This window comes from Cydia pomonella, chromosome 23 (assembly GCF_033807575.1).
Source record: "Cydia pomonella isolate Wapato2018A chromosome 23, ilCydPomo1, whole genome shotgun sequence".
Lineage (NCBI taxonomy): Eukaryota > Metazoa > Arthropoda > Insecta > Lepidoptera > Tortricidae > Cydia > Cydia pomonella.
In genome coordinates, this window is record NC_084725.1 from 5,415,276 (window position 1) to 5,442,965 (window position 27,690).

The 27,690-nt window shown below is 38.9% G+C and overlaps 3 protein-coding genes across 3 annotated transcripts in view; all 3 read right to left on the reverse strand.

Moving 5' to 3' along the window:
- Positions 1–165: 165 nt before the first annotated feature.
- On the reverse strand, positions 166–16,378 carry LOC133530687 (mucin-2-like). Its single transcript, XM_061868706.1, has 16 exons — positions 11,836–16,378; positions 11,551–11,679; positions 10,947–11,206; positions 9,770–9,899; positions 8,740–8,886; positions 8,358–8,480; positions 6,143–6,285; positions 5,230–5,346; positions 4,689–4,801; positions 4,040–4,145; positions 3,783–3,846; positions 3,187–3,322; positions 2,332–2,382; positions 2,076–2,160; positions 1,803–1,880; positions 166–897 (listed from the first exon to the last, which is right to left on the reverse strand). The coding sequence occupies exons 1-16, from the start codon at positions 16,358–16,360 to the stop codon at positions 865–867; spliced, it is 6,240 nt and encodes a 2,079-aa protein (XP_061724690.1). The 5' UTR covers positions 16,361–16,378; the 3' UTR covers positions 166–864.
- A 125-nt stretch (positions 16,379–16,503) lies between these two features.
- LOC133530688 (uncharacterized) lies at positions 16,504–18,807 on the reverse strand. Its single transcript, XM_061868707.1, has one exon. The coding sequence runs from the start codon at positions 17,896–17,898 to the stop codon at positions 16,504–16,506; it is 1,395 nt and encodes a 464-aa protein (XP_061724691.1). The 5' UTR covers positions 17,899–18,807.
- A 1,407-nt stretch (positions 18,808–20,214) lies between these two features.
- LOC133530686 (mucin-2-like) overlaps positions 20,215–27,690 on the reverse strand; it is a 128,170-nt gene continuing 120,694 nt past the window's right edge. Inside the window, exon 3 of the mRNA XM_061868705.1 lies at positions 20,215–27,587. Coding sequence (XP_061724689.1) covers positions 20,566–27,587 — 7,022 coding nt within the window. The 3' untranslated portion in view covers positions 20,215–20,565. The remainder of the gene's footprint in view (positions 27,588–27,690) is intronic.

A 27,690-nucleotide genomic window follows, 5' to 3' on the forward strand; every position in this document is an offset into this window, starting at 1 on the left:
TTGCCAAAAATATTTAGAAATAATAATAAGTAGGTTTAGGCGGCCTAGCCAAGATGACAATCGTGGATAGAAAAAGCCAATTGAAACTTAAATAATGTATGGAAAGTTGGAAACATTGACTTTTCGTAGCATCTGCAATCCACATTTTTTGTTTTAATTAGGATAATGTTATTGATTTTTTAACGTGTGGTGATAAAAATATAAGGTTCAATATTGTTGTACCCTGTATTTTAATAACGTTTTTATAAATTACAAGAGTTACTTTAACGATTTAGTAAAATAAACCCAGTAAAAGTAATTTTATTCTGCAATGCAATCTATTGTTTTAGGATCTATTTATGCCCTACAATTACAATTGAAATTACTTGAATGGATTAAATATTAATTCTGATGTAGTAAACATTTATTTTGGTATGAAAATGTCGTCAACTCAAAACAAATGAGAAGAAAAACATTAACCCTCTTATTCATAAACGTGTACTAAAGTTACGATGCCGCTAATCATCGTTTGTCCCTTTCCATCATACCGATACGTCGGAAAAGGACAAACGATGATTAGCGGCATCGTAACTTTATTACACGTTTATGAATAAGGAGGTTAGTGTGTGGGCGATGTTAAAGTTTAGTCATAAAACCTCCCACGTTTCTATTTGACACTTGGTCTACTGTAGTTAAGCATCTCCAATCCCTTCCATCCTCCGTGTTGCATATTAAGCACCGAGGCACGCGGTAGTGCAAAGCCAAGTTCGGCCACTACCGTGTGCCGACTTATAACATAAAATAAATAACATTAGTCTTCACTTTGGTGGTACAATTTCACGCCACATTCTGAAGTCTTACAGTAATCTAATTGACTGAGTGTCTTCACAGGGAATCGAACTCCGATACGTCGCTCGTCTGGAAAATTAAATAACTGTTTAGCTTTTCAAGATCTTTCTTTTTTTGCTAAAAGAGGAGAGCATTTAATGTATACCTTCTCCTTTATGTAAGCAAGGCTCGGAACCAGTTTTTTTTCATATAAAAAATACCGGTATTATTACTTTCTTTTTCGTTCTTTGGTTTATTATTCCATTTTTTATGAGACAATCTAATATACGAAGTTGTTACCTAAATACAAATAAATAAAGAACATAAAATATTTAAAAACATTGGGCTATTTCGGGGTTTAAAAGAAAACGGTTCCGAGCGCTGTAGATTTATGATTCTGATTTTTATTACGATTATTAATACCTAAGTACGTATCCTAATAGGTCCTTGTTGGTAAATTTAAAACTGAAATAGGCATGGTGAATATTTAAATAGTTTAGAAGTCAACAGAAGCAAGGAAGATTCAGTATTTTTTACGCAAGTATACAGTGAAAAGATAGCGCAACAATAAGTAGTAGTCAAAAGTAACGAAATGATGTTATTATACATTCAGGAATATTGCTTTTGGAACCATATTAGAACTAAGTACTATTTTTTATTGTTGCCATAAATTGAAAATTAAATGTATAAAATTAATCTGTCTTACATACATATATACAATATAATATCATATATGCAAAAGTAACTATTATGTCTGCTTGTACCTCTATGTCTGTCTGTCTGAACCGATGAACCTTTTTAGATGAAATTTCGTTCGAATAGTTTTCATCTTGGAAACCATCCCTTAAGAGGGTGAAAAGGGGGGTGAAATTTAGTATGGAAGTGGTATATGGATATTCTAATTCTACACATAAGTCGTGGGTTACTTTTAAAAATATGGAGATAGACTAAAAAAATAAAGCGACAGGTGTAAAGTAGGTGCTAAAAATACGCACTAGGTCCGGTTTATAGAGGTGCACGTGCGGCAGTAGGAAGGTGGATCCGAGGTCGCGCTCCGCCATCGTGTTGGCCTCCTGGACAAAACGGGGTATTTACAAAGGTCTTTCAACGAAATAGTGTGAACTTGAATTTACAAGGTTCAAAAATTATTAGAGTAGTGAAAAACTAAGTGCCTTAAAACAAAGCATAGGTCTTTCTGCGGAACATTTCAGTGGGTTTACTGTAGACGAAAACTATTTGAGAACAGTGTTTGAGATAATTTCAATTACCTGATGTGTTAAGCGAGTAGACGATGCTGCTCGCCCCGTGCTGGCCGGGAGAGTGCCGCCGACCGACCGGGCCTCGGACAGGGTTCTGAAATGTATAACATGTTGTGTTGTTCTAATCTACTTGGCTGCGGCACTTCCGTGCCTATATATGTTTGACTAGTATTTTGTCATTTTTTTGGTATCATTGCAAACATCTAAGCATACTGATTTTTAACTGTTGTACGTTAACAGAGCTTGAAAATACTTGTAAACTTACAACTCTCCAAGTCGGCGTTCGGCATCAGTCCATTCTGATAAGTCTTCTTGGCTGAAATATTATAAAATTGATTATTATACCATGCACTTTAACCATGAATCACATATCTAAATGAAATCCTTGCTGAGGTTTTCTTAAGTGACTGAAGAATCGGGATCTTCAAAAATAAGGAATAATGTATACGTCGTTAAGGGTTCCATAGTTCATATAACACCCTATAAAAAATTGCAAGCCTTATATGGTGCTACTGCAGAGGTTTTAGTTGCAAAGGACATTACTAACTAAACAAAAAATGAAGCATGCATGGGTAAGTACGCCTTTTTGAGATGTATATGGTAGATTTAAATGTAGTGGAAATTACGCCGACGCTTGGGAGTCGGTGGGTGGCACGGTACCTCAATCTTGAAACACCTACCTATAAAATTTCCTGAACGAGTCGAACCGCAGATCGTCCATGTTGTGCAGAGACGACATGTCGTGGCGGTCCTTGACGGGCTCGTCCTGATAGTAATAGACACCTTGAACCCAGCCAATACCTGAACATACATGTACCTGTAAGACTTCTTAAACGAGTCGAACTGCAGATTGTCAATGTCCTTGTGCGACGATATGTCGTTGCAGTCCTTGATAGGCTCATCCCAATGGTGGTGGGTGGACACATTAAACACTGCCGTTACTAATGCACCCGAACATGTATTACGTAAGTATAAGATTTGCTGAGCGAGTCGAACCGCAGGTCGCCCATGTTCGTGTCCACGGACGACATGTCGACAAGGTCGTTGACGAGCTCGGCCCGATGGTGGTGGGTGGACACCTTAAACACTACCGATACTAAGACAACCGAACATATATTACCTATAAGATTTCCTGAGCGAGTCGAACCGCAAATCGTCCATGTCCTTGTGCACAGACGACATGTCGTCGCGATCCTTGACGGGCTCGTCAGGCCGGATGGTGGTGGACACCTTGAACCCTGCCGATACTAATGCACCTGGAAACATATACATGTATTGTCATTTGTTCAGAAATACACCCTAGGCCAAAGGTATGGACAAGACATTGTTTTCACTAATATTTCATGCTACGGCGAAGGCGGACGACAATGCAAAGGAGGGGAAATACAGTGCTCTCGGTGTTCAACGGAGTAACTTAGCCATCATCTTGGGAATCTTACCACAGCGGCCTTTTTAGATTTAGTGTAGTTGTGTTTTTGTATCTGTATTTAGTTTAACTATAATTATTAAATTCAATTGACATGTTTATATTGACATGTTTATGTGTATATTGGTAACTAAAAAAAACTTCCATTAGACAACTGGGTTAACTTAGATACTAAAAAATTTGAAATTATTCGGATGCTGTTCTGTAGTCGGATAGAGCCGGCCGTATATTTGTTGCCACAAACAATTTACGTGGAAAGTATTTATTAACCTGCATTAAAAACAACTCACCTTGCTTATTATGTCTCTCTTTCATGGCACTGTAAGATGATTCCATGCTGTGTTTTCTTCTCATCTGGAAATAATAATACAAAATATAACACGATCATTAAAAACAAAATTCAACTCTTATGAATAGACTTATGTAGGTGGAAAACTTTTTAAATTTATATGAATTTGGATGTATTCCATCAATAAATAAGTTTTTGGCAAAAATTACATTTTTGGTACAAGCTTTTGTAGGCGACTGTACTTTTCTTAACACTTACCTCATCGTTGGAGTTGCTGTTGGTAATAGCTCCTGACTCCAAGTAGCTGATCAGCTTGGCTTCGCTGCTAAGCTCCAAACTCTTCTTCCGTGAGATATTCTCCCGGCTATGAACAATTAAATGTAATTCAACAATAATTTCATTCAGTTTTGATATGAGCATTATATTCTTCAATATATTCTTTATTTTTAAGTTTATTAACAGCTTGCTCGGGCACCAGATCGAGAGGAATGGAAGAAGAGGGAAGAGGCCTACATCCAAGATTGTGGATCACAAAAAGGCCATCATGATGATGATGATGAATAGCTTGCTGGAGGTAAGGTGCATTAGAGTAACTTTGTATGCGGGGTAACTTTGAAAATTGCAAATATCTACCGTACGCAGCAAGACACTAGATGTCTCAACTGTCGCGACTGATTAAAATTGTATTACTTACTCAACAATTTACAAGTCATATTACAAGCAATCATCAATTAAATATTGGCCTCAAATTTACGCGGTTATCACACTGATACAGATCACACGCTCCAGTGTGGGAGGGAGACAGCCTTATACACGTATATAACAATGTTTCGCTCGCATACAGGAGCGACGTGCGGATCCGTATCCAATATGAAGACCCATAATAAATGGTCCAGCCAGAATAAACCTGTCAGAGTGGTGTGGATGTAGGCGTGCGCGCGGTATCATGACGGCGGGCGCGGGCGGCGGCGGCGGGTCGTGCGCCGGCGGCTCCGAGATCGCCGTCTTCTTGCTCGGTCTCTGCAATGGTATGTGATAAGGACAGCAGAATGCAATGTGATTAGTCAGCAAGGTAGAATAAACCACTTCCTACGAACGGGTATACCGAGGACTAGATGTGCAGTCTAAGTCATTTTGTAGAGGAGCGAAACTTTTACTCATCATCTCTTCCTGTGGGGCGATTCTCTTAAAAGCAGCTCAACCCCTGATTTCAAAGGAATGCAACGTTTTAGCTACTTTCAAGAGAGCCATCCTGCAAAAAGAGATGGCAATTCATGTCAGTCAAGATTATTCATTTTTCGCGCCTAAATAAAATTACTAAGATGGGACATCTTACCTTAAATAAAATAATAAGGATTCTCATACATCATAATTTTTCTGGACACAATAAAACTGGGCAGGACAATATATTACGTGTATGTCCGTCTGTCTGTATGTCATGGGTGTACCTTAGCCGGCATGTAGGGAAGCGAGGCATTCTGTACACTCGACGCGTCACCGGAGTCGGCTCCCCTCTCGCTGATCAGGGCTCTTCGGTCGGCACGCTGCTTCGACGGCATGGCACCCTGGTTAAAAGAAACAAATATTAGATAATAGTCCTAAGATTTTGGTAAATTGTGATTTTGTTTCTGAATTATATGCGACACACATTTTTATAGAAGTGGTAGTGGATTTTAATAGGAATACAAAATTAGACTATGAATAATCCAAATTTAAAATAAGTGTCTTATGAAAATAAAAAGTTCTCCAGATCGCTGCCGATAGGAAGTGTGCCCAGAAGGCTGGCCGCATTGCCACGTTGAATGGCAATGCTTATACGCTGAGCGAAATACTGACCAGCCTTCTGGTCACCTGGGGGCCTAGCCAAGATGACTTTTTATCGTTCGCTAAGAAACAAAACGAAAGGCTATCTATCTCTATCGAACTAATACTATGTAATACTATGTAGAGAGAGTACACTTTTGTTTCGTTTTCTGCAAACGATTGGCATCTTGGCTAGGCCACCTGTAGTGTCGATAAGGCTCGTCGCTAAACTAGATCTGAATTATTTACGTACCATTTTTAAAAATACACGTTTTCACTTTACTTGATGTAGTCCTGGCATGCTCTGAATACAAGCCACGATGGATCGAGGCAGAGGACATGGACGCCGAGAGCAGGACACGACAGCAGACCTTCTAGCCGAATGAACGTTTTCAATGTACCTGGTGAAGCCCTGGCATGCTCTGAATATAAGCCATAATGGATCGAGGCGGGGGCGTGGAAGCCGCAAGTAGGTAACTACTGCACCCACTGTCAGTACACCCCTAAGCAGAGCTCTTAATATCACCATCGATTCGAGAACAAACGTCTTCAATTTACCTGATGAAGTCCTGGCATGCTCTGAATACAAGCCACGATGGATCGAGGCGGGGGGCGTGGACGCCGCGAGCAGGCCACTACAGCACACGCCGCCAGAACAGCTGTCAGTAGGGCGCCAACCACAACCAAGGATATCAACACCACTGTGGAGAAGAAGAAGTTTTAGGTATCACGTTGGGAAATGCAATGAGGTTTTCATACTATCTTCTTCATTCTTAGTAAACGGGTTGAGCTCTATTGATTTTGCAGTCAAAAGAATAAGACAGCTTACTGATGTAGGTTGGTGTACTTCGTTTATTTTAATAATAAATTTTTAAAATAAACGTTTTCACTTTACCTTAGCTTGTTTAATTACATACGGTCTTATTTTTTTGGGATCAACTGCAAAATTGACACAATATTTGACTTGCAAATGTGGCAATCAGAACAGTTCAAAACCTTGTTATACCCCGGTATAATGGTGGCTGAACAAATGTTGGTCAGTTTGAGGAGTAGACTGAGTACAGTCTACGGTTTAATTTTTTGCTTGTGTTACAGGCCACACCCTGTATGATAATCTAACTCCGTTCTTTTTGTATAAATAGTAACGTTATATGGAAGTTTACCCAATTTCCCAACGAATTTTGAATATTAATAAACCTACAGCTATCATAAATACAGGGGAGCTTCAGTACAGTCAGCTGCAGAGATAGTTGACCCCCCTGTAAACAAATTTTTATGCAGTGGAGGTCAGTTATCTCTGCAACAGACTGTATAAAATTTTCAATATACACCGTGTCCAATAAGTTCGAATACATTTATGATCCTTAATGAAATAAATGTACGCGTAGTTTATGTTATGAAAATTATATTAAATGAAAGCCACATTTATATACAATATTTACAACAAATGTTTTGGAATTACTCCACCTTTAACTTTTTTTACAAGTTTCAAACGTTTCTCAAAAGAGTCACAAGCGGCACGCACCGCATCCATCGGCATATCGTCCCAAATTTGCACGATAACCTTTTTAAAATGGCTCAGGTTTGCGACTTTATAATTATTTAGCTTCGAGAGCATGTATGACCATACGAAATAATCTAGTACGTTTAAATCTGGAGAACTTGGTGGCCATTCATTTTTCGGCAAAAAATCGGTCAAATTAGCCTTGCACCAAGCTTGAACAGCGTTTGCCGTATGCGACGGAGCTCCGTCTTGTTGGAAAACATAATAATCGTCTCCAAACATATTTTTTAAATTTGGGGCAACATTTTTCTCCAAAACCTCCGATTTATAGTATGCCGCATTGATTTTGACGCCTTTATCAATAAAAACTAGAGGCAGTTTGCCCCCTTACAAAGAGCACCCCAAACCATCACTGATGGTGAGCTCTGGAACCTAGGCACATTCTTTTCATACTCTGGAATGTCTTCTATCCGTGCTGCCCACAACCGGTCGTTCTGGGCGTTATGAGGCTGCTCTAACACAAAGAGTTTCTCGTCCGAGAAAACAAATTCGTCACCTGCGTGCCAAGAAAGTATGGTGCTACATCTTTCTACTCTCTTTTTCTTGGTTGCATCTGAAATGCCATGTACTTTTCGTTTTTTATAAGCGTGACATCCAAGATCTTTTTTCAATATATTATGTACAGATCCCCTGGAAATTTTCAGATCAGCAGCTAATTTTCTAATAGAACGGTGTTTTTTCCGCCGAATTCGCTCTCTTATAGCCTTTACCACTTTTTCAGTTCTAGCTGAGCGGGGCCGACCGGATCTTTTCCTGTCCTCTGTAGAAGAGATCTCTTTATACCTTTTTATAGTAGTATAAACCAGATTCCGTTTAATTCCATGGGGTTGTAACGCCTTGAATATAGCACATGGCCTTTCGCCTTTAAGGAATTTTCTAATAATTTCTTCACGAACGTACTTCATCGTGTATTGAAGCCAAACTAAAAATACGTGACTTATGAAATTATAGTACTATGTTTATGTCAATATACTTTTTAAATTAAAATAAGAATTTTATAGCCAGCGATCCGTATGTCTATACAGCAAGTGCTAAAAGTTTGTATTCGAACTTATTGGACACGGTGTATTTCTAGTCCAAAATATTTGGATTTGCTTCTACTTTGATTCCTAATTTACCCACTAGTCAAAATTTTAAATATTTTTTTTTATCGTTTCCATAGATTTTATAAACACGAGCTTCATTTTGGGAAAAAAGATTTTTGCTTACCCTTCAGGTTGATATGGCATGTGCTGCCTGCGTACCACTGGAAGCATTCGCACAGTACGCGGCGATCGTCGCGGGAGTAGCACGCTCCGTGGTAGTTGCACCGCTCGCATCCCACTGGTTCAGCTGAAAATTAACAATATTGATTTTTAATTGAGTAAGAACGACTACCAGATGTCGTGAAAAATCGTATTTTTATAGGATGAGATCGAGTTTGAGCTAATAAACTCAACTATCAGCTGTCTAGTGAATTGTAGGACTCGATAACCAATCAAAATGCGTATTGGACGCACAGCTATCAAATCAAACTTGAGAGATGAGTTAATAATAGTCACAAAGAAAATTTCGAGAATGATAATTCTCGAGATGTGGACAGTGAACTTACCAGAACATATTCTACCAGGGTACTGTGAGTTGACGCTCAAGTCTGCGAAGCCCTCGAGACAGCTGCAGGTATACGTGCCCCGGAGGTTGAAGCACTGGGAATGTTCCGAGCAGTCATGGAACTGCCCGCTGACGCACTCGTCGAAGTCTGAAAAGTTAAATTAGCAGGTAAGATTGGGGTTAACTTGTTTCTAAAATTTACGGAAAAGACCAAGGGTCAGATGCGTCACGATCTGCTGAATACGCCGCGAATGTACCGGTAGCGCGCCAATCGTGAATTGCTAGTGCACTTCTAGTGCGTTACTTACTCAATGTTCTGCGTGATGCGCGTGAGCAGTCAGCAAGCTTTCTGAGGAACTCTCATAACGCGATCTGAAATCTGGACGCATCTTTATGCTACGGCCGCAGTCCGCCACTATATGCTCCTCGCTCTGCCGCGATACGAGTATTACCCGCTCCGGCCACACTGCCCTACTCGCGCGATTAATCGCGACGCTCCGTGCATCATATTGCCGGTCCTTTGACTCGCCTCGCGCCAAAAAACCGACAAAATAGGGATGAGCAACATGACGAGTAACGTGGATATGCCACTCGTCGAGTATGTGGCCGGGGTATTACAGAAAAAGACTTTAAGAAAAAATGGAATTGTTTTTTTGTCACACTTGCTTAAAAAATATCTTATTTCATGCAGGTATACTGAAGGACAAAGGCATGTATTGTTCCTGCGGGAATTATAGATTGTGAAAAAAAACCATAACTCTCGAATAATTTAATACCCAATTAAAATATTTTTGGTGCTATGGCGGACGAATGTCTGAAATGTCACCGTATCGTATTTAAGAATTATATTTATGAAATTAAATTATTATAAAAAACATTGAGTTACACACACCGACGGTAAGAATATTGCGACGCCGACACGACAGCCGCAAATTTCAGTTACCTCTCTCGATGCACAATGTAATTGTAAGTCTCATGAGCAAGTACGACGTAGGTATACACTAATATTGAAAACTGTGTGTATGTCTTACCGTTAACTTCCAGCTTGTCCAGCAACTCTCCCGCGGCGTGGACGTCGGTTCCACCAAGACTGTAATTGTTCTGGCGGAGGTACTTCTCGAGCACCTCCTTCAGGCGGCTCTCGTGCGCATTGTCGGATAGCTGAAATGTTTGTAAAGTTTTCTTAGAGACAATTTTCAATAGATTAAAAAAAAGAAGAGGTTCTCAATATTTTATAAAAATTTAATATACTTGCGGTTGGCGGTATAGTGCCAAAGAGTAGAGTTTCCATATTTTTATTTTACGAAAAGCCTGCTGTGGACCGTACCCCTAGTGTAAATAAATTCGATTTCCAAACGTGACGTACGCGTTTGCGTTTAGTCTCATTTTGTATTGGATTTCGAAAGAGCGCGCCAAGCGGGACGTTTTGGAACCTCAAAATCCTATACAAAATGAGACTTAACGCAAACGCGTTCGTCACGTTATGATGTCGATCAAAGTTACACTAGGGGTACTGAACATCTCATTATTATTGAACTATCATTTCTCTAAACAAATCTAAATTGCATATTAATTTTAGAGCAATCAAGGTATTTTTTTTAGATTATTGTTATATGCGTTTTGCATGTAGTAATTACACGCTGTCAATTTGTAACCAAGTAATCTTAAATATACAGGATGGAACATTTCTAGAGACTGAGCTGAAAGGATAGTGATATCTAAGTGATCTACAATCGAGTTATTATAATCATAAAGCTGGATTAAAATAAAATCATTAAAATTTATATCAGTGAAAACCAACCCTACAAAGTTATTTAAATTTTAAACTGACACATGTCATGTCATTCATCGGATCTACTTGCTAGGGTCGAATAGGGTGCAGTAATGTTTAACAAACTATCTCAATTACGGTTAGAAATATTAACGTGATTACTAAGTGAAAAATAAAGTCCGTAGCCCAAACAATTCCCCGTTTGCATAAAAGTCGCTAATTTTTTTCCACCCGATATACTTTCACGTCCGCCATAATTATCAGTAGTGTAACCATGTTTATTTTTAATAATCATTGCTTTTTGATTGCAGCGAGCTTTCAAACTTTTACTTTAGATAATTATTTATATGTAAAGGTAACTGTTGTTGATTCCGCCGGTTGGTGATTGGACCTCCGACATATTTATCTTGTGCATTGTACAAATATGCCTTCCTCACCTGCACATAAAAGTCATTCATAACTCCCTGGTACAATTCTCCATCAGTCCTCATCTCCACCGGATGGAAGCCCGTGATGTGCACTCCATGGAATACGTCCCGCAGATCCGACTGCATGATCATCCTGTTGATACCCTCATGGGTGGCCACAGCTAGCGCTTGGTATTCCTTGCTGGAGTTGTCTGCCAAGCTTTCATGGAACTGGAGACGTTCGTTGCCTTGGGTGCCGAGGGCAAGCTTGACGGAGTAGGTATAGGTAGCTGAAAAGTGATAATAAATTGTGGAGGAATATTGTGCGCATCATGGATCTCCTACTAGATCAAATTCCCTTAATTCCCTGGATTACCAGTAAGGGAGTATTTTCTGTGACAAAGGTATTATAAGATCGATCTATCTAAAACTAATAAAAACTGCAAAAATAAATGAACCGGTACTGAACTACTAAACTGCTCAAAGAATTAAAAAAAGTCTGTTTAGAGCGCGTCCGTGTACATTTTGTTAATGTCTTTAGCAAACCAAATTATCCGATAAAAAATAGTTTTTAACCTAAAGTATCTAGGAATCAAGTACAAATTGAAACTAAGTAATTATTGATTATTCTTACGTTTGCAAGGTCTGTCAGGGAACATCCTGGCAAACCCAGGTCTGCACACACACTTCATAAGTCCATCGATTCTCTGACAGCGCTCGTTCCTCGACGCTTTGCAGTCTGGTTGGCATTCTTTGCCATATCCTGCATTAAAATTAAGAAAGTCTTGATGAATCCTACCCTTACATTATAAGTATGGTCTAACTAATACATGCTGCATATGATTACAATGATAAGTAGAAAGCAAAACAAAATCAGTTACTCTGGTATTAAGTAAGTTATCTTTAAATATATATTTACCAGTGGGATGGCCGACGTTCGTAGTCTCCAAATATGGCGTTCCAGCCAGTAAAATTTCCCCAAAAAGCACTTGTGACACTCCGTTGCTATTTACTTGTTCATTTCTCGTGATTCCATCATATTCACCGGTTTCAATATCTGTCTGTACAGGTGGTGCCTGCCCACCATTCTGAGACTTATTCATTACTATTAAGAACGTGTCGTTTTCATTGTCACTTTCAGTATGAATCTTTTGTATATTTTCAGTTGTCTCACTATCTTTTATGATAAAGTTGTCAGTTTCTTCTGAAGACATAGTAACATCATCTAGAGCCAATTTAGTCTTAGTTGTCGCTTCTACAACCGGCGTTGGGTCTAATGGTATGGGAATATGTTTGGTGACAGTCTCAATAATTGTGGTTGGCTGGACTTGTGTATAAACTTCAGTGACAACGTCTACTATAGTTGATGTATGTGTATTAGTGAGAATCAACGTTTGCGTTACAGCTCCTTCTGATTGACTCACAAGACTTGTCTTTGTATGGGTGACAGTAAGAGTATGAGTTAAGTTAACGTACCCAATGCTTGAAATAATTTGTGGTGGTTCAGATAACGTCTTTGTTAGAGTTACTACCGTAGTCTTAAATTCAGTTTTTGTTGGTATGATCTCATCAAATACCTTAACTTCGTTACCAGCGTGATGGGTTGGCTTCACAACTACGCTACCTTCTGCAATAGGAGTATATACGCTTGATGGCACTTTTTCTATCACGTTTGAAGCCTCCAATTCTTGTATAGAAGGCAAAGAGCTTTCTTTAAGTACTTCTGTTGGTTTGATGAAATTCTCTTCAACTGGAGATTCGGAACTTTCAATAACGCTCGATGGACTAATTGTTATAGGTCTCTGAGGTATTGGTCTAATTACTGGAATCTTCTTAGTAGGTGTAGGCCGTGTAGGATATAAAATTTCTGGACGTGTTCTGATTGGTTTCGTTGTTGATGTAGGTTTTTTCGTTGTAGTCGTTTTGTACTTACTAGTACTATCTCGTGATGGGTAAGGCCTACGAGTTCTGTTTCTATATCCAGCGTTTCCAAACTTTATTCTTTCTGTAGAAACGTCCTCCTGTGATTCTTTGCTGGTGGATTCTGTGGAGACAGGTCGTTCAAAAGTGACAGAAGATTGATGGTCAGTACCCTCTTTGCTTGAATCTGATGTATTTTCTTCAGTAACAGGTTTCTCTGTACTAAGGTTATCATTACGTTCACTTGACTCTTCCTCATTTGAACTTCTTTCAGTAGATGAAGTATGCCACGGAGCAATTATAGTGGGAAGCACTGTTCCAGGGAACTGTATAGAAGTAGGTTCAAAGTCATAACCTGATGCAAATTCAATTCCTGAAGATGTTAACCATCCTGAAGAAACAGGTGTGGGGAAGATAACAGAAGGCGGTGTTGGTCTTTCTGTTGGGTCTGGATTCACTTCTATAACACGCGATGGTTCTTGAGGCGGAGGTAATAGTTGCAACGATGGCTGACCACGGTTGTAGGCTGGACGTTTAATATTATTAATATCGAACGAAGGTCTATAAGTTGAGACTTCGTCTCTCGTGACAGGTTTTCTTGTGGGTCTCTGAGTTGTTGTTCTGGGAGGCAATGTTCTCGGAGGTAATGTACGAGGCGGCAAGGTTTTATATGAAGGAGGTGTTCTAATAGGTCTTGGGGTAGTTCGGACTGGTTGTCTTATAGCAGGTGGAGTTCTAGGAGGCGGAGGGCTCATTCCCATAATCATTTCGTCGTTCATTGAAGGTTTGAAATTGTAGTCGATTGTTGGTGGTGGCGGTGATAAATCGATAATTTCACTTGAAGTCCGATTGACATCTAAATCTGTTGTAATAGTAAATGTTGGTAATGTTGTCTTTTCACTTGGTTTTTCTATTATCAAAGGCTTCTTGTCTTGTATATGAACTGTAGATGTAATAATATTATTAGAGTCGTGGGATGTGTTGCTTGGCCGAGCGGAGAAAACTGGTCTAGGTGGTCTCCTATATTTACCCTCCTGGTTGTTCGTGTAGTATGGCACTTTGTGTGTAGTAGATGGTTTAGTGGTAGATATAGTACTCATTTCTTCACCAGTATTTAACTCAAAGTTCTCTTCATATGACATATTAGTTGAATTTTCTAACATCTGGTTAATCTGCCAATGCGGTTGGTGCAACTGATGATCTAAAGTTGTAATGGTATTAACCGTAAATGGTCTCGGATCCACATATGGATTACGATCATAGACCGGTTTAATCGTATTAGACGAAAACGAAGTCCTATTATTAGACCCAAATGGTTTTTCGGTTTGTGTTCCAGGATTAAAATCTACTAGATTCACGTTTTTATCTTTTGGTGTGTCTTGAGTCGGTATTACCTCATCCTGTAGTAGAGTTAGTTGTGTTGTTGATTTAGAAGTGTTCTCAACGTCACTCGACGTACTGACAATAGGCACCTTCATTGATTCCTGACTAACTTCTCCATCAATCTCACTGTTGTTATTATCAGTATCTTCTTGTCCATCATATATTTCTTCTGAGGTTTCGAATACTGGTTTAATTTGTTCCGTAGTTGTGGTAGTAGTTGGCCTGGTGAATTTCACAGTTGTTGTTTCATCGCTGTTATCTCTGATGGGTATGTCATAAGCAGGTTGTTTTACAGCACCAAAGTTTGATGGTATATAACTTGGTCCGTAGGGTTTTGAGGTGAAGGGTGGTTGGCTCGTAAACAATACTGTGTAATCATTAGGTTTACTGAAAGGTCTACCATGGTGCGTTAAAGATGGTTTATCTTTTCCCCAAAATTCAGATGGTGGTTTACCCACACTTGAAATTTTTTGACCGAAATTAGGCAGGTCTTTATTGTAATCTGGGAGTAGGGGAATAATTTTTCTTGTAGTTGATTCTACTTTAATTTGTGTTATGCTGTTTAATGTATTTTCATTAAGAGGAATACTTGAATACCAACCATGCGAGTTAGTTGGAATATTTGGCATTAACTTCGGGGGTCTCTTTTGGTCATTTGATTTTATATCATCAACATATTCGGTCACTGGTTTGACACCATTGTAATCATTGAATGGAGTCGTAAAGTCATTTGTCATAGGAAAATTGGCATGGCTATTTAAAGATGGAGCTTTTGATGGACTGGGAACATTATTTTGATTTGGTTTAACGGAGTTAGGACTGTTATAATAATCTTGATATTCATTTTTAATAGCTGGTTCGCTCTTAATCGGCGAGGTTGTGTTCCATCTATTATCTCCCATAGACACTTTGTTCAGTGCATCACTGTAATCATTAATCACTGCGCCAGCATGTTCATGTACTATCGGTGTGTTTTGATTGCTTTGTGAGGTGTATGTATCTAGAGATGTAGCTTCGTCTTCAACTCTTATAGCAAAATTGGTTGAAATTGGTATATCTGTATTCAAATCACCATACTTAGATGCAGTGCCTATTGCTACTGGTACGCTGGACCCGACTACTTGTCCAATGTCACCAACATTGCTAGCCACGTTGGTTGCAGTATTAAGTGTAACTGTGTATGTACCTTCCTTGTCATGCTCATTATTAGCAATAGATTTATTGGCATAAGTGGGCGATGGATTAGTAGATACTGACCCATGGGTTTGTCCGGAACCACTAGCTGTATCTCTATGAGTTTCGCCATGACCTTCATTTTGGGGCACGTGTAAAGAATTGCCATACGAAGATTCTGCTGGTGGGATATGTACAGTGTACACAGGAGTGGGTTTATTATTAGGTACTTGAGCCGCAAAGTATATTTCCGACGTAATCTTCGGAGGTAATTGATCTTTTTGAGGCGGTTTCGGTACTGGGTGCTGAATGTTTAGGAATACCTTCATGTCTTGCACTGGTTTTGTATGAATGATTGGTTTTTGAAGATATGGTTTATTTTTATCATTGTTACTGTCATGATTAAAGTGCATTTTTGGTGGTGGAGGTGGCACGGCCAAATAATTTTCATATTCTTTATCGATGACTTCTTTTTTCTTATTCTTGCCTCCAACATGACTATAATGTTCAAAGTTTCCATTGTTTGGATGATAAATATTGGGATTGTAAGCAGTTATATGAGGGCCTACTTGCAAGAAAGTTTCTTGATTACTCGTTGGTGGAGGAATCTTATTGTAATCAAAAGTAGGTTTAGTTTCCTTCCATTTAATTTTTTGCTCAGGTTTAAACGTATGATTCTTATAAATCTGTGGTGGTTTATACGGTTCTAATGGTCTATGAGTGGGTTTGACGGCATATTGTTTATTACTGGTCGGTGCAACATTATGAACATTAGTCATTTGAGGAGCATCTATACTAAAGCTGCCAAAATACCCAGGTTCAGGATAAGGCAAGGGGTCATCAACATAATCACCAGTTTTATGTGGCTCTGAAGATCCAGCAAACACTAAAGCTGTAGAACTTCCGTGTGGAATTAGCACATTAGCAACTCTGGAAGGTTGAATGTCTACCAAAAATGGTTTACTCATTAAACCATTGTTATCGGGTAAGGGATAACTATCTTCAACGCGGACTTTAGTACTGATAATCTCTGAAGAACTTGGGCTATTGTCTGGTACTTCATCAGAATCTTGCGGTTTGTTTTCAGGACGACCTAATGACGGAATGTAATCTAAAATGCAGGGCGCCCATGATTTCCTAGAACAGTAGTGCCAGGATTAACTTTTTCCGGTTTTATAGCATGATCATTGTTATGTGGCATAGATGGACGCGGCATATTTTTCAATGGAGGGTTCATGCTATGCGCGTTATTATTGTGGAAATTATACGGCGGCAGAGAAGGTCGAGTCGGACTCCTTATTGGTTTCTGCATCAGCTTGGGTAATTCTGGGGGTCTCAAATCAAAGGAATCGTCAACTTTAGTCGAAATAACAGCCTGGTCATTGGTAGGAGGTGGCTCAAAGGTAGAAGGTTTTTCGTGCACCAAGTATTGTTCGTCAGCAGCCGCAAAACTATCTAATGGCGGCGGGTTTACTGGGTTCTGTAGTTTGATTCCACTAGCTGCGAGTGTCAAAGGACCTCCCACTGCAGGCCTCCCAACAATGACATCTGAATTTGCAGTAATGATTTCTCCGGGGCTTATAGGTATTCCTCCATTCACCAAAGGACTTTCATGAATCATTTTCGGTGGTGCAATTCTAGCTTTAGGTTGTTTATGTTCCGTCACCCATGCCAAGTTCTGGTGTAAAGTGGCATTAGTAAAACCAATTTGTGACTCAGACGTTTCTAACTCATCTACAGGTATGTAAATAGGAAAATTACTTTTCGAATCCACGTCAGTATCAATACGCTTGTTGACGCTGTAAGCCGTTAGTTTCGATGCAGGTTTGCTTGTTGTTGTAGTAGTTCTATTCTCTTGCCTTTTTATAAATCCACCGGTCATTTTCTCCAGGACAGGTGCTAGTTGCGATAAACCTTTAATCCCTAGTGAACCTAGTTTTAATAAATCAGCAACAACAAATGTGTTCTTATTGGGTTTCTGTGTTTTATCAGGCTTCTGCTTATCAGGGCTTTTGGTTACAGGAGCTTTGGTTGGTTTAGGTAGAGAAGGAGCTTGTTCGTTCGTGAGCAGTTCACTTTCTTCAACCGAATTTGAATCTTTCTCATCCGAATAATCATTAATGACTTCCGTGTACTTTTCAACTACCTTATCAGTGGGTGCTAGAGACCCACTATCGTATTCATAGGGATTGTATTTTGTTTTCTTATCAAGTGTCTCCTTATTGGTAGGTCTAAGGTCTAGCTTAGCTGCATCATACTTAGAAGTTTTCATCGCGTACTTAGTAGGAGCCGAAGCATCATGGGCGTTGGCATACTTTGTCTTCAAGGTTTCTGTTTTTGTATGGCTGCAAGAGCAAGAACTCGTACATGGCGTGTGACTAACTTCAGATGGCTGAATAAGGTCGAAACTATTGCTGTTATCATTGTCGATCCTTTTCTCAATTTTGACAAAATTGCTTTGAAATATTTTACTCGGCGACGATGGCTTAACTGTTTTCACTTCCATGTACTTCGTCTGGAAAATTCAAAATAATGTTATTATTTTATATTATATTCACCTCTTCATGAGGTGATTATTTTTAACATATGTTTAGGATCATCATTCGGTTAAAATGCCAAGACATTTATTATTAATTTGGATAATGGAACACCAATTTGTTTGTTTTAGTACAATAAAGGGTCTACTAAGGTCTTAATGGGAGGTTATTTGGTAACCTTGGTAACCAGGAATATCGCAACCCAGGGCAAAACAAGGGTTCGAAAAATCCTTACGTTTGTGGGTTTAATATCTGCAAATATATTTGTAGCAAATATGGGCAGATTCGTCAATGACTCAGTTGTAATCACTGAGACGATAGTCTCAAACGTAGATACATCACTCCTTTTGTTTTGGACTACAGTTGTCAAATAAGTGTATGTAGTCATACAAGTCTTGATAATGTAATTGTGCTGCATAAGTTGATGTAATGGGAACAGAGCACTCATTTGCTGGCGGCTGAAAACGGTTGCAACCGCCGATGATAGTAATGATTTAGTTGATGATGCGTGATGAAATGGTAGTTGGTATGAAGATACTTGCATCAGCTTTATTTTCCGCTGAGGAAATAAATAATAGAACATACATTACAAATCAAAGAAATAAATCCAAATTCATTCCTCCACATAAGAAGACTTATTACGAAAATTGAATTATAGTTAGTCTAAAAATTTCCGTGACACAAGTATTAAACTAGAGGAATAAACTTGATTTAAATCTTAACCATACAGATTCAAGTAAACTAAAAAATATACCTGATCTTGTTTGCCATCGTTTTTGTCTTTGACCAAAACTTCGACTCCATTTGATAAGATTTTTGTAGCTAAATTCTTAAATCTTCTTTCGTCCTCTGAATTCCCGTGGTCCACCAAGTCCATATCTCTGCCTGGTCGCCATGGTGAATTATCATACACTATTCCATTTGTATTGAAAGCTGAAATGTTTATATTGAATGTAAGTAATAGGAATAAATAAAAAAACAGTCTATATTTGACTATAAAACACAATGTAGAATTTAACTATATTTTACATTAGATTAAATATTATATTTCATTTTTTAACAACTTACTGGCTTATTCTAAACCATAATAACTTTTACATTATTTGTTTTAGATTCTTAAAAAATACTTTACAGAATAATTGTGACGTTTTTAATCAAAAGGTACCACTTCGTCGTTTACCATAAGGACGAAATTTGCATGTATCCTTATACGAATAACCTGTTGTGACAGGTTAAGGTTTTCCTTAAGCGACAATGTGGTACCTTTTGCATGAACACTACACAATTTTATATTAAATAAAAGATAAGTTAGAGAAAATACTAAAGCAAATACTACTTACCCATTACACTACTATCTACAAACTGCATCCAATTTCTATTTACAAAACCCAGCCCAACTCGTGTCTGTAACTTGGTGCTACACTTAAGTGCAGAATAAGGTTAGGATATACATACAGCACTACATCTAAGTCAAGTCAGTGCGACCAAACTTTGAATTGAAGCTTCTGTGAAGTGTTATTAGCACTAAAATCTGTACGTACATTAACTTTTTTGTCGTTTCATTTTAGTTATTATTAGTTCTTAAATTTGTTTCAACAACAATGTTATTTATTAGATTATAGCTAAAATTTTCAAGTGTTTTTGAAGAATATAGTTAGAATTTTAATCAATTTGTTGTTTTTCCATTCTTCAATAACATTTGAATTTGTTATTTTATTATTATGACTAGATCTACAATCGAGATTACCATTAAAACTCACCTCGGAGGTAGTTGGAGGTACGGATGTGGATTTGGGATCTCCCAGATGTGGGGTATCTTCGGGATTCTTCGGGTTCCGGTGTTCGTCATTGTCGTCATCGTTGTCAGCAGTCATTTGTCAATGTCACCCGTCAGTGTTTCTTCTGTCTCGTGGATTATGTCACTCATTCCGACATTCGTTTTTTTTTGTCCCGATCATTTAGTGTTGGGAAAGACTCGAGTACTCTTAAGTTGTCGCTTAAGAGACGATTCAGTTTTTTAGACAGTTTTAATTTGTACCCTCTGTAGTGAAACATTTGTGACATATGTTCTGGAGACCTCAAAATTTTACAACGATTTTAAGGGCGTGCAGGTACAATCCAATCAATTTACATACTTATATTTAAATAAATAAATTAAGGTCTTTAATTTTAGAATGATAAACCTAGAGTATTTGCCAACACTAGTGTTACGATCATTATTTTAGGTACAAAACTAAATATGTAATTATGAAATTGTTGGATAGGTATCAAAATGAAATCAATAATAATATTTAAAGTATTTATTTTTATTTGTCCTATTTGCAATGTACAATTGAAAACAAGAAGAGTATTATGAAATTAATTATGATAAATCATAATCTAGTTAAGACTTAATCTTAGGCAGTGATAGATATTTTGTTACCTAAACAATTTTGTAACCATCACATAAACCTGGTAACATTATAGATTTATTTGGCAATCTTATAGAAGAGTTAATTAACTAGTAAAGTACAAAAGAGTATTTTGTTCTTACACACTATCGTTAAAACTATAAGGCACTATTCATAGTTAAACTTACTATGATACAATGTAAATAAATAACCATTATTATATATACCTAATCATTTGTTTGGGCTTCACGAGACGTCGTCAACTGAACTTAAATTTAAATCTCTAATGGCGGTTGCTGTTGCTAACTTCACGACATATGTTGGTGATGCGTCATATCTTATGTGTTCACTCAATGACCCAACTATACTCTCAAGACTCTGCGTCGCAATTTGGCTTTTGAACGTAGAGTCATCTAAATATTTCTCAGTGCCAGAAACAATTGAGTTCTCTAAAGCGCTGTCACTCTGGGAACTGACCAATTGACCAACTGTAGGTAATATTGAAGGAAGTACTTCGATGTCTTCGTAATAAACTGCCTCTCGCTTCCTAACTGTTTGTGTGTCGTCTACAACAACGGTGGATAGGACGGTACTGAATTCACCAGGATACCTACCTGATACGTACATGGTGACTACACTAGTAAGTTTAGGGGGAGCGGGTTTAGGGGCTCTTGGCTTATTCCTAGCACGCGCCGGAGGTGGCGGAGGTGGGGCATCTTCCTCAATGTCTTGGACTTCGTCATCAAAGTCTTCGTTGCTGTTTAAGTCCTGTAATATATTTGGTTTGGGACTGTTGCTATAAATGTCATTGTTCAAGTTGTTATTTTGTAGTAAATTCAAATCAGGCTGTCCGAGACCTAACAAGGGATTAGGTGTTTGAAGAAGTGGGTTTGCTATAGCCTGTTGCTGCTGTTGTTGCTGTTGCAATAATAGAGGTAAGAGCAAAGAATTAAACTGTGGTGGAGGAACTAAAGCTGTAGGTGTGGAAACAATAGTGTCAGTGACATATTCAGTTGCAGTAATAACATTAGTTGTTGGATCAACGATAGTTGTCAAAATGGCTTTTCCCTTAAAAGTGATTGGCAGAACGGTTTCCCTAGCATCTGTTACTGTTGTAACGTAAGTTGTAGTCCGAGTTTTGTACTCAGTTACTGGAGTTTGTACTACCGGCTGCTGTGGTAACAAGCCCTGCCCTTGAAGAGCTAAGAGAGGGTTGATCCCTGGCTGCTGGTTACCAAGTAGCAGTTGTGATAGCAGCAAGTTAGCTAACGGTACGTTGGCGTTTATTTCAGGAGCGATTGTTTGTGTTACTGGCTCTACATTATATACAGTACTGGGCAGAACGTGCGAGTAAGATGTTTTACGACCTCTAATAGTAGTAGGTGTGAAAATGACAGTTGTGGTTGGTGTCTCATGCAAATAGAATTTAATGAGTTCAGTGGCACCATTTTCTGCTAACTTAGTCGATTCAGAAGCAAGTACCAGTTGCTGGTTGCCTAAGGGACCTAAAGTGGTTGCAACTTGATTTTTTAGTAAGACTTCTATGCTAGGTTTAGCTGTCAAAACGTTTTTGTACTCAGTTATTTTTCCATTAACTACTGGTATAGTGACTTCTGTTGGGATTTGATGTGTGATAGTTATTTTTCCGTTGTCTACGATACTCTTGTAGTTTTGCCTTTCACCGCTGAAATTCTCGAAAGAGTTTCTTTGTCTGCTCGAGGCTCTGTTAGTTGTCGTGCGTGTGCGAGACCTGCTCGTGCTGCTGCGAGACGGACTTCTAGATCTTTCCGACTGTGAACGACTATTTAATAGTTTAGGAGCTTTAGGTCTTGACGATAAAGTTGTTGTTCGTGAAGATGATCTTGATTTGCTACTTCTTCTATAAGCTGGTGCAGATGTAGTAGTTGTTCGACTTTCTCCCCTGACAATAAAAGGCTGCCTCTGTGAAGATTTTTGAGGAGCAGAAGTAGTAGTTCTACTACCGGATGACAGTCTAGAATTAAATCTGTTACCAGGTCTAGCTTTTTGAGTTACAGGTGCCGGTGGTTCCGTTTCAGGTTCTGGCTCGGGAGCTTTAGTAGCAGCAGACTTGAGACCAGGTCTTCTGAAATTTGTGTATTTCCTATTACCGTAATCAACTTGACGTTTTACTCGTCGTCGCGAGAACGGTCTGATGCTGACAACATTCCTCTTTGGTGCGGGTGTTGAAGGTGTTGCTACTTGTTGTTCTTTTCTGTTTGATGATTCGTAGTCATTGTCTTCTTCGAATTCTTCTCCTTCCAATAATTCCTCGCTCTCTTCAACTTCTTGCTCGTTTTCTTTAATTTCTTCTTCTGGCTCAGGTTCGGGCTGTTTAAATAGATTCCGTCTAGGGAAAAGGGAGTTTTGTGGTCGTTGTCTGCGCAGTGACAATAGTGGATTAGTAGTTGAACGAGTGGTAGGTTTTCTAGTCGTGGTGGTTAAGCGTCCTCTGCTAGTAACTGCCGTTCGTCTAGTTGAAGGAGTGGTAACTCTTGGAGTCACAGCTGTACCTGGTTGTCTAGCTACGAGTGGTCGTCTAAATCTAAGAAGAGGGTTAGATGTAGTCCTGATTGGTGCTTCAGTAACTTCATTCAAAGCCTCAGTGGCAGTCTCTTCCTGTTGAGTTCCAGATGTTTCCGACTCGTTTTGCTCTGGTGGTGGTAATGATATGGACGCAGAATTCCTGTTACCCCTGAGTCTCGACGAAGCAGTAGGTCTTATTCTTGGAATCGCTGACCTACTAGCGAAGTCTAAGCTGTTTGCTCTGATAGAGCTTGACCTGAAGCCAGTTCGTCTCGATGTAGGCTGAATAGACGCTCTACCACCGAATCCACCTGACCGTGATGCAGATGGTACATTTGCTGAAGGGTTTGAGATGCTGCTGCGTCCGGTGAATCTCTTTCCGGCGCTAGAAGATCCTCCAAATGAAGATGCTTTTCTGTTTCCGCCAAATCCAGATGGCCTTACAGACTTTAACGTTGGTGTTGCAGTTATAGTTGGTGTAAAGTCAGCCCGAGTAATTGTTGTTGCACTACCGAGTGAGGGCACTCTTGCTTTGGGACTGAAAGTAGGTCTATTTCTAGATGCAAATGGAATTATAACAGGAGTAAATGAAGGTTTCTTTGTAGTGAATGTCAAACGAGACTTCTTTCTGGACGATCCGTCATCTTCTTCCTCTACTTCTTCTGATTCGTGGGCTTCTGTTGTTGTATCTGGTTCTGCAACTGAACTTTCAATAACTTCTGGAGTCGGGCTAATTATAGAAGTTTCTGGTGTAGTCGTGCCGTTTGTTTCAGGTACTTTTGTTGTAGAATCCGTGCTCAAAGTTTTATTGTCATCAGTTATTATTACTGAATCACCTGAAATAACAGCGACTTGCGAAAAGAGTATCTTTTTATCAGTATCAGGAGAAGGCGTATTATTGTCCGCTGGTTTAATTTCCGCAAATAGATTGTCAATATATGTGCCAACAAGAACTGTTGGAGATGCGGCCGATAAATCGGGTAATTTTGTGGGTTTGATTTCTTCTTTCACAATCGTTGGAGATATATGTGGTTTTTCACCATTGTCATGTATAAGATTTTTATCTACTGCTCCAGTTGGTACCTTTCGCCCTAACTGATTGTTTTCTATTACTTTAGTGTTATCAACAATATTGGTAACCGTTTCTAAACTGCTTCTGATCTGGGAAGTATTACCAGCATAAAAGGTCGTGAAGTATGTGTATGTTGTGTAAAAAGTAGCTTTACCATCATCTTGTTCAGGGCTATTTTCGATAAGTGAGGGTTTTATTTCAACTTCTAATTCTTTCGGCGGTAAGACACTTTCTATATCAATCGGTGTAGTATCAATAGGACTGATAGTTGGTGTAACTTGAACAACAGGTGTGACTATATTTGAAACAATTTCTTCTCGACTTGTAATTGTGGTTGTTTTGTCTTTGTAAAGAGTGGTCCAATAGGTAAAAGTGGTGTAATATGTAATTGGCAAATTACTCTCTTCTTCTGCCTCTTTTTTAGGTGTTATCGTCTCAGTTACTACATTAGTAATAGTTTCTAATCTACTCTTTACTTTGCTTGAGTCTTTTCCAATGTACATAGTTGTGAAATAAGTGAATGTCGTGTAACTTGTTTGTAGCAAAAGTGTGGGTGAAGGCATAATTTCATCAATATTACTTTCAGAACTAATTTGATCATCTAATACATTGTTGTTTTCTATGTACTGCCTTTCACCTCTAGAAGATGAAGATTTAACATCTGTTACCGTGTCTGTATAAGAGTTATCGGTGTCTAATGGATTGGACTCTACACTAAATAACATATCAACTTCTACCGGTGTAGGCAGTGGAAGTGTATCCTTGTTTTCATTATTAGACTTTTCATCGTTTTCTTCCATGCTAACCGAAGATTCCATTGATGAATTTTCTTCTGGATTCGATGGTGGTTCTCTTTTAACCTGTTTACAATTTCTAAAATCAAACTGAGCTTTAGTTTTTTCCGCACCTAAAAGATTGCTCTTAGTTGGAATTAATTCATCGGGGCCCACGTAGTTTGTATATACTTCGCTTCTGCTGCACACGTTAGCATCAGTTCCTACGTAAATCGTCGTAAAAAATGTATATGTCGTGAAGTACGTTTTGACAGCGTCTGGTTTAATACTAGCGACATCGTCACCTAATGATGGAGTTGGTGTCTGAGAACTGTAGCTTTCACCTCCTTCTACAGATTCGAGAACGTCTTTATTCTTGACTAAATCAATTATGCTGTTGATGGCAAAAGATTCAGTTGGACGACCAATTCCTACGCTAGTTGGAGCAATTTCATCCTCGTCAAATGCACCCAATAAGGAAGGATCTAACTTAGCAAGATTTATCGTTGACGTAATAACATTAGTTACAATGGATTTATGGCTAGCGACACTCGATGTCTGATCGCCAAAGAACGTAGTAAAGTATGTATAAGTAGTGTAAAGCGTTTTATAAATTAAATCTATTTCATTTTCTTTACTATCCTCTTCTTCTTCTTCTTCTTCTTCAGAAGTAGGCTTCTCAGTCGGCGTTGTAGCATGCTCTGTGCTAACCGATACCTCTACGTGACTTTGACTAGTTGAAACACGTTCAGTGGTTGTCGTTTGAGTGCCTATTGTTGTTTCATTTTCTTCCGTATGTTTTTCGTCTTCTTGCGAACTGTTATAAACCGTTGTTCCGTTCTCACTGTCCTTATCTTCAGCCGTAGTAGAACTTTCTTTTTGTTTAGGAGTTGTCATTGGTACAGGTTCTGTAACAACCTCAGGCTGTGTGGGAGTGGGAGGTGTAGATACCGATCCTTCGGTTTCAACTTCAGGAGTTTCTAAGCTGCTATGTACAGATGACTGCACATTCACTTTGACTACAGCCGTTGGTTCTATGTTGATATCAGACTTACATACAACATTAGTTAGGTATCCTACGTTGCTTTCAACGACTACGTTTGATTTTACAGAAGTAGTTGTTACCTTGCTTTCCAGTGGAATAAAGTAGGTTGTTAAATAAGTCAGTGTTTTGTAAGCGGTTGTCATAATGGATTTCGTTTCGATACCACTGGAACAAATAACCTCCTGTTCGGTATCGTGTTTCGTTTCAGTAGTAGTTTCTATATCTTCATACGATTCCTCACTATGACCACTTTCAGTAGTTGTTATTATTCCCGACTCATTTGCGGGAGTAGTGATTTCTTCTTCCTCCTCATCCTCCTCATCATTTTCTTCTTCCGATTTTTCTGTAACTTCAGCGGCTGTGTTGTCTGCTTCTTCTTCAGAAGTTACTAAATCTTCGTTTAAATTGTTTTCTGTGATTGCTGATTCTTTAGGGTCCTCAATTATAGTAGCAGATGGTCTCAATAATGTTAATGGATCTGTGGCTTTTGAGCTGTCTTGTATTGGAATGACTTCTAAATTATCGGTAAGGCGCGTACTTTCTGTTATTGGTACCGAAGCTTCTGAGGGCTGAATGACATCTAAGTTGAAATCAAATCCACTATTGCTTTGAAGTGAAACACCCGTTGGTTTGTTATCAATGTCATAATGCACCTTTTTAAGGCTATCTTCATCGTTATATAAAACTTTTTCAGAAACATTATCACTACTAGGAGTGGTTACTTTACTGGCCGCGTCAACTTCGTGAGGTTTATACGTCGCAGTAGCTACAGGAATATCAGCAACGAGGAAAGTAATTTTTGTATTAAGTTTATCGACTTGTTTAGCTGATGGAAACACGTTTACTTCATCTGGACTTTGTGGACGAGCAATGTCAGTGTTAGGAGTAAAAATAATAACTGTATCACCAACCACCGTCGTGAAGTCAGCAAACCCAGCATATGTGAAAGTTTTCTTTGGTCTCGATTCGCTCTTTTGGCCAAACAATTTTTTAGGTAATTTAGTTTGCTGCCCTGCCGGTTGCGGAGGGCTACGAGACTCAACGTTATCTATGTAATAAAAGATAGGCGAAAATTCGTTTTTAATCGTAAAAGTCGGTAAATCGTAATTGGGCTTTACTTTAACAATATTTGATTCGTTTAATTCTTCCTTGATTCGAGAATCTATTTTAATAGGTTCTGTTACAGGTTCATAAGCTTTACTTTGACGATAGAGTGCATTTACATTTTCTAGAATTGCTGGTTTAACGACGAAATCGAACTTCTTTTCAGTGTCGACTGATGGACCGTCAAGGTAGTTAAAGGCTTCATTTTGTGAAAATCGGGGAATTTCATTATTTTGTTGAACTCTACGTGCCGTTGGCTCTTCTGCAATCTGGTTATCTTGTTCTTGAACGGTAGGACTCGCATTCCAGAAATTGCTTTCTTGGGCAGGTTTACTCGCGTAAACTATGTCCATCCTACTGCTCGGTGCAAGGTAATCAGTATTTTTAAGGACGAACTTATCAGGGTCAATGAAACCTAAATCTTGCTTGACGCTCCATTGGCCGTCGAAAGCGGAATGCACACGCGTCGGTTTCACCGCGACTGCATCGTCATTTGCCGGCTTATTGTACAAAACAAGAGAAGACTTTGTGAGGAGTTGCGCATAGATGCGCCCGTTGTTTAGCGTGGTACCAAGGATTTGAGTGGCAAACTCGGTCGTCACGCCATCTTGGATGAACGTCCTGGCTGTCGAGGTCAATAACCCGATGAGAGGCTTCACGCTGTGGTACCTTCCGACTCTCGAGTTATAGTCGTTCCGTTGTTGGTCGTTGACGAGCAACACAGTCAAGTCTGTCGTCAGATGTCGTCAAGTGGTGTCAGGAAGGATCGTGGAGGTGCGTTATATTTTACAAAAGTCCGTAGTTGTCCAGACCGGATTAGATTTGAAAGAGAA